A 12015-nucleotide genomic window follows, 5' to 3' on the forward strand; every position below is an offset into this window, starting at 1 on the left:
AAGGCATAGTGCTCTATCATTTGAGTCACAGTTCCACTTCTGGCTTTTTGGTAGTTTAGAAGAGATAAGAGCCTCATAGACTTTTCTGCCTGGGATGGATTCCAACCACAATACTAGAGCTCAGTTTCCTTAGTAGCTATGATTATAGATGTGAGCTACTAGTGCTTGGCTCTCAGCGTTTTTTCTCAAGGCTAGAACTCTACCACTTGAGCCTCAGCACCACTTGTGGCTTTTTCTAAGTATGTGGTACCAAGGAATCGAACCCGGGTCTTCGTGCATGCTAGGCAAGCACTCTACCACTAGGCCAAACTCCCGGCCCTCAGTAGTCTTTTTAGTAGCTAGGATTACAGAATACTCACCAGCATCCACATTTTCAGTAAATTCATTTTTTTTTTTTGTCAGTCACGGGGTTTGGAACTGTGGGCCTGACTGCTGTCCCTGAGCATTTCAGTTCAAGGTTACTGCCTTACCCCTGGGCATTGCCCTTGAGGCTCTTCAGCTTAAGGCTAACACCTTCCCCTAGAGCTATAGCCCTACTTCCCATTTTCTAGAGGTTAATTGGAGATCAGAATCTTACAGACTTAGTGCCCTGGCTGGCTTTAAACCGTGATCCTCTGTTCTCAGCCTCCTGAGTAGTTAGGATTACAGGCGTGAGCCACCAGGCCCAGATTTCACTAAATTCTTTTTTTTGCCAGTCCTGGGCTTGAGCTCAGGTCTTGAGCACTGTCCTTGGACTTTCTCAAGAGCTCTACCACTTGAGTCACAGCACTTCTGGCTTTTTTTCCATGTATGTGGTACCAAGGAATCAAACCCAGGTCTTCGTGCATGGTAGGCAAGCACTTTACCACTAGGCCAAACTCCTGACCCTAATTTCACTAGATTCTTGATGAAAGCTGAGGGGCTTCATTTCTGATACTTTGGTTTTTGTACTTATTTTTGTTTATGTGGTACCAAGGAATCTAACTCAGGGCCTTATGCATGCTAGGCAAGCACTGTACCACTAAGCCACATTCCCAGCCCTGAAACTTTGGTTTTTGCCAGAAGTCTTCTTCTATATCTTAGGGGAGAGTTACATAGTGGCTCATGCCTAAAAACCTAGCTATTGGGGCAGTGAGTGTGGCCTAGTGGTTGTGTGGCCTAGTGGTTGAGTGGTTGCTTAGCATGCATGAAGCCCTGGGTTTAATTCCTTGGTTCCACATACACAGAAAAAGCCAGAATTGGTGCTGTGGCTCAAGTGGTACAGCACTAGCCTTGAGCAAAAAAGCTCAGGGACAATGTCCAGGACCTGAGTTCAAGTTCCAGGATTGGTAAAAACAAAAAACAACAACAACAAAAAAGCTAGCTGGAAACAAGTGTGGTCATACAAATCTGAAAGTTTCTATCTTTAATTAGCTAGCAAAAAGCTGGAGCTGGAGATGTGGCTTAAGTAGCAGAGCACAAGTGACTGAAAAGCAGTGAGAAAATGAGGTCCTGAGTTCAAGCCCCAGTACAAGCATAAATAAACTAATTTAAAAAATTCATAGATTTCTGAGACTGGTCTCATGACTGTCCTTTCAGTTCTTTCATCTAAATGAATTGCTTTCTCTTGGTACATTTGTGTATGCGCACTAGTTTTTCTTTCTTTTTATAGTACTGGGTATAAAAGCAAGGATTTATGCATTATAGGCAAGTGCTCTACCACAGAGCATCACCACTGGACTTCAGGCTGAGTATTTTTAACTAGGAGAAGCCTGAACACATTTATATGCTGAAAAGAAGTATCAGTACAGGGAATCCCTGTTGCAGGTGAAGTAGGGTCCAGATAGAGGAGTCTTAAGTGATCAGACCAGGATGGCAGTAGATTTATTTGATTAAGGCCTCCACTTGTTCCTTCAAGTTAACCAGTGAACATGGCAGATATTTTGAAATAGGGGCTAGAGAGTGGACAAGCTTCATTTATTAGGCTTAGGAACAGCTACTATTCCTTTCTTGCCTCCCCTAGAGTTTGAACTCAGAGCCTGGGCATTGATCTTGAGCTTTTTTTTTTTTTTTTTTTTAAGCAAAGCAAAATTTAACCTCTGCAGGATACATGATCAGCCAAAAATCTGGCAAGCAAGCACACGTCGCAGGCAGTCTGTCGCGCTATCTCGGGCTTTATTTTTCCTTGGGGGTGGGGGCTGAATGAGACTCTGGGACTTCCCTATCTGGGCCGGCTTGGAACTCCGATCCTCAGCCCTCAGCCTGCTGAGGGGCTAGGATTACAGGCCTGAGCCACCGGTGCCCGGCTAGTACCTACTATGTTTGCTGTGTGCCCTGGCTCTGCCATTTCTCTTATGTTATCTTATGCGATCGTGCGAGCTCACAAGGGTTGAAGCACTAACGGAACACACACCAGGAAGCGCACGGGCCGACCCTCGCCCCAGGCGCTCTGGAACTCACCGCACGCCCCATTACCCAGAAGGCGCTGGGCGGTGGACGAGACCAATGGTTCAGCAGGATGGGGGGGTGTCTCGGTTGATACGGCAATCTGTATCGCTAGATGGGCCGCAAGTTCCCGTGAGTCTTTGCTAGTTTCACCCTCCCTCGAGTGAAAAGTGGGATATCCCGCCTCTTTAAGAGCCGAGCCCACACGCTGCAACGCCTCTTCCATTGCCTGCACCATGGCGGTAAGTTGGTGTGTGGTGGTGTGGTTGCGGGCCTCAAGGGCAAGTGTGAGGCTACCGGGAAGATTGTTCTGAGGAGCTGAGCCATAGGCGGCTGTGTTCACTTGAGCTTCCAGCCGTATTTTAAGGCTCGGGAGTGCTGCATTGGACCTAATCCACGGTGTCTGATGGTCTCGTGTTCCCCCCAGCAGATCCGCCTCCGCCGCTGCCGGAGCCTGGGATTCGCCAAGGCTACGATTCCATCTCCCCGCCCGCCATGAAGACGGCGCAAACCCGAGAAAGTTGGGTAGGTTGGGGCCGCGTGTCGGAGGCTTGGGACGCATCGGGGGCGCTCGCCGCACGTGGACGGGTTGTAATCGCTCCCCGCGGCTGTGTTGATGATACTAGCTATAGGAAGTGCCGTCAGATGCGATAACTGACGATAACTACTCAGTTTATATCTGAATGCAGTCGCTCGAGCCCCGACAGTTCTTGGGGATGGAATGTTACTGTGGGGATTTGTAGGAAAACATTTCTTTTTCTACATGCTTCCAGATGGCGTTACTGCAGCATGATGGAGACCCGTACCAGCGTTTCGTTCCCTGAGGTATGATCAAGTGACGAGACAGCACTAGCTTCATGTTTCTATATCCTATGGCAATAAGGTCCTTTTAGATTCCTATGTGGAATCTAAAAGCGGAGATCTACGGCTACATTCCTGTAATTGTACATGGAGACACTAGAATGTCTCCAGTGACAGTCCAGATATCAGGAGGTTGGGAGAGGTGAGGTGCTTGGCTGCTCTGATGAAATCACTAGTAGGAAGTGCCGTCAGAAGCGATAACTGACGATAACTACTCCTGGCTGACTGCAGTCAAGTATTAGGTGGTGCCCAGATAAGGTTGTTAAGCTGAGCTCTTGACATAGTTGTATCTTCCTAGGCTGCAGATTAATGGAACCAGCTGAGATGGGAGCCAGAAACCCTGGCTGAGGTAAGCTCTGGCCTTCATGGACACAACACTCCTAAATAGAGATAATGGCTATCAGGCACTGTAGGTTTACTCAATTTGAAAAATAACTTTGGGATCAGATGAAGTAGGTTACACCTTAGAATAACTAACTAGGACTATATTTTTTTTGCCGGTCTTGAACACAGGGCATGGTCACTGTCCTTAGGTTTTCTCAAGACTAGAACTCTACCACTTGGTACACAGCACCACTTCTGGATTTTTCACGCATGCTAGGGAAGCACTCAACCACTAAGCCAAACTCCCAGCCCAGGACTAATTTCTAAATATGTAGGAGCTGAAGTGGCTGCTAGGGTGGGTTTCAGTTTGACTTTACAAGACACTGTCATCAGTAATGCTTCTGTGCCTTTTAGGTGTCTGTGGTTTGTCGTTCTTGGACTCTGAGAAAAGTCGCATGCAGTTCAGCTCAATGTAAAAGGTAAGTTCATCTTCATAACGAATCTCAGTGGAATGATTAAGCAACTAATGTAAAGAAAAGGATATCAAATGATGAAATCACCTCAAAATAGCTGGAATTACCGGCAGATTGGAAGTGGTGAGCCTACGGTTTTCTGAAGGTATCTTTAGGGTGAGTGAATGCCTGTTGGTTGCAGCCACAAATATGACTAAGATATAGTTTCTTTGCAGGATATACCCCAGAATGGTCAGTCCTGGGAATCCATACCTGCCATTGGCTTGAAGTTTGAAAGCATGCCTGGCTTCATTGTTTGGAGGAACCCGCTCACCTTGTCTCAGGCCATCAGCTTTGACTGGCAGCTTTCTTCCAGTGCTTGTTGAACTGCCCAAAGTAAACTTGTGCCATTAAATGCATTTTTGTTTACAAAAACTGACTTCATTAAGCCTGGAAATGTCTTCATGCAGTTACCATAAACTAGTATGAAATAAAAGACTCGTGGTATTGGTTCTTAAAAATGTATATTTGAAGAAAAAGTAATTTTAACTATTGTCGGTTATTAGTCTAGCTTTAGCAATCAAGCTTGTAAACTTCTGGTCAGTCTAAGCTGTGTTAACAACTATAGACTTGAGAGGGCGCAAAAACCTCCCAAAGCATTTAAGGCATCCACACATCTACATTTGTTAGCCTCTGAGCCATGACTGCTCCACCTGACCTTATACATACCCCCTAGCTCAGGTCCCATACATAATTTCCATTATTGCAGAGGCTTGTTATAGGTCAGTTTTGACCAGATTGTCCTAGAGTGTGCATCTCCATACTTATCTCTTGGAATTTTGACTAAAATGGGCTTAATGGTTGATGCCTCGTCTCCATACTGCTGAGTAAGAGGCAGATATATGTAGTTAGTCTCCAATTTACCTCTGGTCTCTTGTCCTGACTTGCTGTCTACAGTGAAATTAACAGCAGGTAGGTCCCTATCCTTGAGTTGAAGAGCTCAGGGACAACGCCCAGGCCCAGAATTCAAGCCCCATGGTACACAAAAGTTCTTTTCAGCAACTTAAAATTTAGGAGAAGGGTTGGAGTCCAGCTAACAGGCCAACCTTCAGAGGGAGCCAGGCTCATTATTGGCCTGCCTATAACTGGGTAAGATTAAGATATACATGCTACTAAGACTAGAGACTGCAGGGTGGTGTCTTGGACCAGAAATCCCAAAAGTGAGGTTTTAGAAGTATGCTACCATGGTTGACGTGCTGTCAAACACCCTCATTACCCATGTATGATAAGCATCTGACAGTTTACCTTCCAGAGATACAGAAGTTGCAAAGTTGGGTGTAGGTCCCTAACTGCTAGAAGGGAGCAGAGAGCTTGATAAGCTCATAAGTCTACACAAGAGTCCCTGGCTGGAGTTTTAATCCAGGCCTGACTTCTCAGAAGCCACCAAGCAATTACTTGTGGGAGATGTGTCCAAGAGTGGAATGGGTCAAAGGGAAATGATAGGCGCATAGATCTTAGGGTGCTGTGAGGTCGCTGTGGGTTGGGTTGCCCAGACTTTTGGCAATCTCAACCCCAGTATGTCTAAACAGCCTTAACCCTCCTACCACACAATGGTGAACTGGTGAGGCGCCCCTCTGTGTCACGTTTCAGTTGTAGTTTCCTTGTCCTCTTGGTCTTCAGAAAGTACCCCAGGAAGCCCTCCAGAATCCTGGCCCACTGTTTCTTCCTTGGCCTCTTCCCCACTGGCAGCACCCTCCCCCAGCTCCAGGATGGTTGGTAAGTGGCCCTGTTTTGGAGACCGCTTGCGCAGGCTGAGCAGGAAAGGCTGGGGCAATGAGAAAATGTCCACATTGTTTCCCAAGTCAATCCATGTGACATTGGGAAACTTGCTGGGGTCCTTCAACATGTCAGTGAGGTCACGCAGTAGGGCCCTGGTCAGCCGGTTTCCATTGAGGGCTAGTGTGGTGAGGCGAGGCAGGGTGCTGAGTGCAGGCAGTAGCTGCAGGACCATGTCATCTGTGAGGCCCGTGAAGCCCAATTCCACACTGTCCACCTGCTCCCCACAGCGCTGCAGGTAGCTGGTCACCCGCTCCAGGTCCCGGGAAGTCAGTGGAATGCCTGACAGGTCTAGGGTATTGTCTGGAGGGTTCCCAGTCAGGACAGCCTTGAGGCTGAAGGAAAGAAGGGACAAGCAAAGTTCAAGCCAAGCTTGGAGGCACATGTCAAGTGGTAGCACAAGTGGAAGGCCTTGGTTGAAACCTTGGTACCAGCAAAAACAGAAGCTAACAACAATGTAAGGATTTTTATGTAGAATAATAAATGCAAAGCATTCAGGGTGTTGCCTTTTTCGGGTGAATGGTGAATAACCATTTGCAGCTGTCAAGATGTCTGCAGATACCTGTGCGGAGCCCAGGTGGGTGGGCTCTGTTGCCTCCTCAAGACAGTCCCTCCTCCCTCTCCCTTCCATCTGTGTCTTGCTACAGAACCAAGCTGCACTGTCAGCTGGTGGGTGTGCCCTTTTCTTTCTTTCCTTTTTTTTTTTTTTTTGCCAGTCCTGGGCTGTTCTTTTCTCAAGGCTAGCACTCTGCCACTTGAGCCACAGCACCACTTCCAGCCTTTTTCTACGTATGTACTGTCAAGGAATCGAACCTGGGTCTTCGTGCATGCTAGGCAGGCACTCTACCACTAGGCCAAACTCCTGGCCCATGGGTGTGCCCTTTTCTATTCCCACTGGTAAGATGCCCTTCATTCCCAAGTGCCCTAGGAGGCCCTGACCCCAGGAAGGAGGGTGGAAGAGGTTCACAGGCTACTGCAAAGCCAAGTGTTGTTTTTTTTTTTTTTTTTTTTTGGCCACAAGGCTGCCTGGTAGAACTAGCCAAGTCTGAAACTGGGAAGCTGTATGTATGCTTCATAACTGGAAGTTCCAGGGAATTTGAAGATAAAACTACCAAGGTATGAGACTGTGTTTGTTGTATATGTGCCTGTACTGGGCCTTGCACACTTGCTTGGTTTTGCTCACAGCTCCTCTCCTGGCTTTTTGGTGGTTAGCTGGAGATAAATCTCACAGACTTTTTTTTGTTGGTCATGAGGCTTGAACTCTGGGCCTGGGCATTGTATGTAAGCTCTTCAGCTCAAGGCTACCACTCTATCCCTTGAGCCACAGCACCATTTCTGGGTTTCTAGTAGTTGGATGTTAGTGCCCAGGCTGGCTTTGAACCGTGATCCTCAGATCTCAGCCTCCTGAATAGCTAGGATTACAGGTGTGAGCTACTGTGCCCTGCAAATCTCAGACTTCCTTCCCCAGGTTAGAATCAAAGCTGTAAGCCTCAGACAGACCTCAGCCTCCTGAGTAGCTAGGATTACAGGTCTGAGCTACTGCTCCTAGGAAGAGGTGACATCTGAGCTGACTTGAAGACAAAGTGTGGGCCATCAGCAATTTGGTAAGGGTTCTAACAAATACAGGTGCAAAGGCCTTGAGGTTGGAAGGCTGTGTGTTTGTGAGCCAGCAGGGAGGCCAAGGGATAACAGGCCAAGGGATAACACAGTGCCCTGTTTGGATTTTACTCAAGAATCTACCTGAGAGCAATGAACAGGCTTCATTTGCATGGATCCCCAATGAAGAATGGGACTGGGCCTACTTATGTGTGCTATTAGACAAGAGGTCCTTAGATAGCCACAGAGCTCTGTGTAAGAATGGAGAGTTAGCTCACAAAGCTGCCTACTACTTTCCATGTCTCACGACCACTACTATCCTTGTAAGTTCCCATCTATGGCCCTTGGCCTCAGTCTTCTGTCCACCTGGGAAGGTATTCCTAAGATCCATGTTCTTTTTCAGTTTTGCAGGTGGTGTGCCCAGTAAGAGACACCAGAACTTGCTCTTGTCCATAAGGAAGGAGGGCAGTCTTAGGTGTCCACAAGGACAAGTAGCACCAGGACCCTGCCAAAGGCTCTGAGAAAGCCAGCCCTGTGTCATTTGCAGAAAACCTATTCTCCAACCTCTCATTCACTTGTGTCTAAGGTGCTCCCTGTTTCTGGCTCCAGCCATTCCTTATAGCCCCTACTCTGGCAGAGCATCACAGACTGGAGCTGGGGCAGAAGAACTTGCCATAGAGACTCACCAGGCCTGTGGCTTCCTTTTCACCAGCCCATGGTGGCGCCTCCACTGGGAGTGGGGGCTGAGGTGGTAGGTCAGCTGCCGGCACAGCTTCTCCATGGTGCCCAATGCATCGCCTTCCTGCAGAGGCAACCACAAGTACAGGTCCCTAAGTCCTCACTTGAGCAGTTAAAGGTGCACAGATTATACCCCTAGGCTTCCAGGTCCCTTGGGAAGAACAATATCACAAAGATGAGCAGGGGTCTAAACAAATAAGTGTTTTAGTGTGTGTGTGTGTTGCTGAGAATTGAACCCAGGGCCTCATGCCTAGCCAGCAAGCATAACCATTGAGATATATATGCCCTCAGCCCTGGATTTTGCTTTTTGTGAATTAACTGCTATTACTGAAAATTTGATTTATAGAAAAAGTCTGGGTGTCAGGCTATTTGGCAAGTTGGTTGAAGCAAACTCCTTTGCCAAGATTTGTTGTGATCCCTACCACTCTTTAATATCCAGGAATATTTATTCACTTGTTCAATGAATACTTACTGAACGCTGAGCAGAGAACACTTTCTAAGAATTCCCATAATGCCAGGCACTGGTGGTTCATGCCTATAACCCTGGCTTCTCAGGAGGCTGAGATATAACGATTGTGGGTCACAGCCAGACTAGACAGGAAAGGCCATGAGACTCTTATCTCCAAGCAACTACCAGAAAACCAGAGGTACAGCTGTGGCTCAGAGTGGTATTACATTATCCTTGAGAAAAAGAGTTGAGAGACAGTGCCCAGGTCCCAAGTTCAAGCCTCAGGACTGACCAAAAAACAAACACAGAAAAAGAATTCGCATACCACTCAAGCAGTAAGTCCTGGCATCATCCCCCCTATATGCAGGAGGAAACTGAAGCCCAGAGGAATGGGGCTGATGGAAGAAAGTAAGGAGAAAGGAGGTAGGGGGATAAGAATGAAGTGAAGGATATGACAGGGATCCAGGAGGCAAATGAGGCCTCAGATGGCATAAGGTTGATTTACAGAAGACCCTTGGATTCTCAGACTTCAATTCTTGCTTGCCACACGGGGTGGATCTTGGGGACTGCTGGAGGTTACTCGAGCAGGGGCTAGACCATAAGCCTTCCAGGGAGTCAGTGGAGGGAGATGGGATATGAATCTCTGATAGGATAAGGTTTAACTTTTGGGAGTTTTCATTGGACTCTTGATTGGAGGTATAGAAGGTGTTGGGGACCGGTCCACAGAAGGGGCTGCAGCCTCACACTCAACTGACAGTGCACTGGATGGAGGTGGGGGTGGGGTGGAAGTGAAGGGATCTGAGCTATGGGCTGGAGACCCGGGCAGAACACCAGGAGCTCTAGAGAAGTGGGTAATGACTGACTCATGTGGGGCCATGCTCAATGTGAGAGGCCTTGGAGACTTCCAGTTGGGAATGCACCTGGAGTTATGGGGCTGGGCACATCCCTCAGCACTTGACTGAACCCTGGCCAAGGAACGAGCTAAGGAGGATGAAGTGGGAACACTAGGTAGAATATGGAGGAGGCACTGAGAAGGAATAAACTGGGTCCTGGGCATTAGGATGGCCAATAAGACACCCATGCAGGCCAATGGCTCTCTAATGAGAAGCCTTAGCCAGCACAGACTTGGGGGTGGATGAATAGTAGGGGCAGGCTGAAGGTTGAGTGTAGGGGGAAAAATGGTATATGGGGCTGGGAGTTTAGCCTAATGGTAGAGTGCTTGCCTAGCATGCATGAGGACCTGGGTTTGATTCCTCGCCATCACATATGTAGAAAAAAAGCCAGAAATGGTGCTGTGTCTCAAGTGGTAGAACTCTAGCCTTGAGAAAGCTTAAGGACAGTGCCGAGGCCATGAGTTCAAGGCCCAGGACTGGAAATAAAAAGATGATCTGAAGTGCTTTAAAAAAAAAAAAAAGGTATATGGGAATGGGATAATGCAGTAGAATCCAAAGTTGTGGTTCTCCACCTTGAAATCGCAGCCACGATATCTGGAGCATAGTTTTGTTTTTTTCAATACCAGTACTGGGACTTGAACTCAGGTCTCTGGACTTCTTTTTGTTTATAGCTGGTACTCTATCATTTGAGTCACATTTCCAGTTCTGTTTTTTTGCTGGTTCATTGGAAATAAGGGTCTTAAAGATTTGTTTGTCCTTTTTGCCCAAACTGGCTTTGACTGTAATTCTCAGATCTCAGTCTCCAGAATAGTTAGGATTCCAAGCATGAACTTCCAGGACCTGGTTGATACTAAGAGTTTTAAGAGCTCCCTAGGTGATTTCCTTGTGTAACCAAGAGCGGACAAGAAGGATCCATGGGGTCAGGTAGCATCAATTTCAAATGACCCAGGGCCTACCATTTGCCAGTCTCCCAAAGCAACTCATCAGCACTAAGTTCCTCATTGTAGGCTTTTCTTCCCATCACTTTCCAGGGTATCTAAAGCCACAGCCTCAATCTTCCCTCAACCTTCCTTCCTGCCTTAAGGAGAACAAGCCAGGGTGATGGTTCACCTGTAATCCTAGCTATTCAGGAGGCTGAGACCTGAGGATCAAGGTTCAAAGCCAGCACGGGCACAAAAGGACTTGAGACTTATCTCCAATTACCACCTCTAGAAAATGGGAAGTGGGGCTTGGCTCAAGGGGTAGGGCAGTAGCCTTGAGCTGAAGAGCTCAGGGACAGGGCCCAGGCCCAGAGTTCAAGCCCTATGACCCACAAAAAAACAAAAACAAAACACAAAGAAAGAAAGGAGAACAAAGAGATAGGAGCAGTGTTGATGCATTCATTCTCCCACAAGGGGGCAGCTGTGCCCAAAGCGAAGCTCCTGACTAACAAGGCTGAAATGGAGAAACCCATGGTGCCTCAGCCTCTTTTCTGGCTAAAATGAACAATAGATATACATTTAATAGAGCTGAACTGCTACCAAACATGAGTTAATGATCTCATAGAAGCGAAAGTTCTCTTCTACTTGTCAGAATTAAGCAAACCATAGCTAAATAAAAGGAAATTTTTGGGGGGGTTCTTGGAACCTGGGGTAAGCCTGCTACCTTCCACTGAGCCACACCCCAAGCCCTAGAGCTGACATCTGTGGAGCAGCTACCTTACGTTAGTCATCTTCTCTGTGTACTACATGTATAAACTTGCAGTCCTCATATCCATTTTACTGATGAGGGATTTGAGCTGGAAAGCAGGTAAACAGGCACCTTGTGAGGTAGAATTAGAATCCACACCTCATCAGGTAGCTCTGAACGGTGGTGTTCAGTCACAGAGCAGTGCTCTGCTCTGCTCTGCCTCTCTCTGTCCTCCGTGGGAGAAATCTTGTCTTCTACATAGGTTCATTAAAAGTATTTCTGTCATTTACATGCAGAAAAGCCTCCAGCTTCCCAGATGTAGCCTTGGCCAGAAAGCCTTATGTCTACAAGCAATGTCTCAACATTAAGAGGACACAGAGTGGCATTTCCTTTTCCTCTTAGTTTCCTCCTTTCTGCCCTAACCTTCCTAGGTTACTCTTGCTCAGGGCTAGCCTCACCTAGTCCTGCCTGGAGGGAACCTGGAAAGGGAAGAAGTGGAGAAAAACTTAGCCAGTTTTGCTGGAGGCCCTCTGGGAAGACCCACTATCCCCAACATTGCTCCATCTGTCAGCTTTCAGTCAGCGATGCCTTCTGCCACCTTTACTTTCCCAGGCATTCTGGACTCCAATAAATATAGCCCTCTACTCAAAGCCTTCCCTCATCTAGTCATTAAGTCTTCATTCATTCATTCGGTATGGACTAAACCTCCCTTTTACTATGCACTGCCCACAGTTCCAGACAAGGTCCATTCTCTGCTGAGGACTGAGCTCTGCCACTGTGTCACTCTTCTCTGTCC

The 12015-nt window shown here is 47.4% G+C and overlaps 1 protein-coding gene, 1 long non-coding RNA gene and 3 other non-coding genes across 6 annotated transcripts in view; 4 read left to right on the forward strand and 1 right to left on the reverse strand.

The window, feature by feature from the left end:
• The first annotated feature begins 2840 nt into the window (after nt 1–2840).
• On the forward strand, nt 2841–4538 carry LOC150050888 (uncharacterized). The gene is made up of 5 exons (XR_016538271.1): nt 2841–2928; nt 3177–3228; nt 3563–3613; nt 4003–4067; nt 4277–4538. It is a non-coding gene; the product is annotated as an uncharacterized LOC150050888 (long non-coding RNA).
• LOC150050889 (small nucleolar RNA SNORD49) lies at nt 3013–3088 on the forward strand. The gene has a single exon (XR_016538484.1). It is a non-coding gene; the product is annotated as a small nucleolar RNA SNORD49 (small nucleolar RNA).
• Nucleotides 3421–3491, forward strand: LOC150050890 (small nucleolar RNA SNORD49). Its single transcript, XR_016538483.1, has one exon. It is a non-coding gene; the product is annotated as a small nucleolar RNA SNORD49 (small nucleolar RNA).
• LOC150050891 (small nucleolar RNA SNORD65) lies at nt 4134–4206 on the forward strand. The gene has a single exon (XR_016538498.1). It is a non-coding gene; the product is annotated as a small nucleolar RNA SNORD65 (small nucleolar RNA).
• A 783-nt stretch (nt 4539–5321) lies between the features above and the next one.
• The window catches only part of Lrrc75a (leucine rich repeat containing 75A), a 40237-nt gene continuing 33543 nt past the window's right edge, over nt 5322–12015 (reverse strand). For both annotated transcript variants that reach the window (XM_090349513.1, XM_090349512.1), the window contains 2 exons: nt 8159–8274; nt 5322–6211 (listed from right to left, as the gene is read on the reverse strand). In XM_090349513.1, coding sequence (XP_090205639.1) covers nt 5680–6211; nt 8159–8274 — 648 coding nt within the window. In that variant the 3' untranslated portion in view covers nt 5322–5679. The remainder of the gene's footprint in view (nt 6212–8158; nt 8275–12015) is intronic.

This window comes from Megascapheus bottae, chromosome 17 (assembly GCF_031878675.1).
Source record: "Megascapheus bottae isolate mThoBot1 chromosome 17, mThoBot2.hap1, whole genome shotgun sequence".
Lineage (NCBI taxonomy): Eukaryota > Metazoa > Chordata > Mammalia > Rodentia > Geomyidae > Megascapheus > Megascapheus bottae.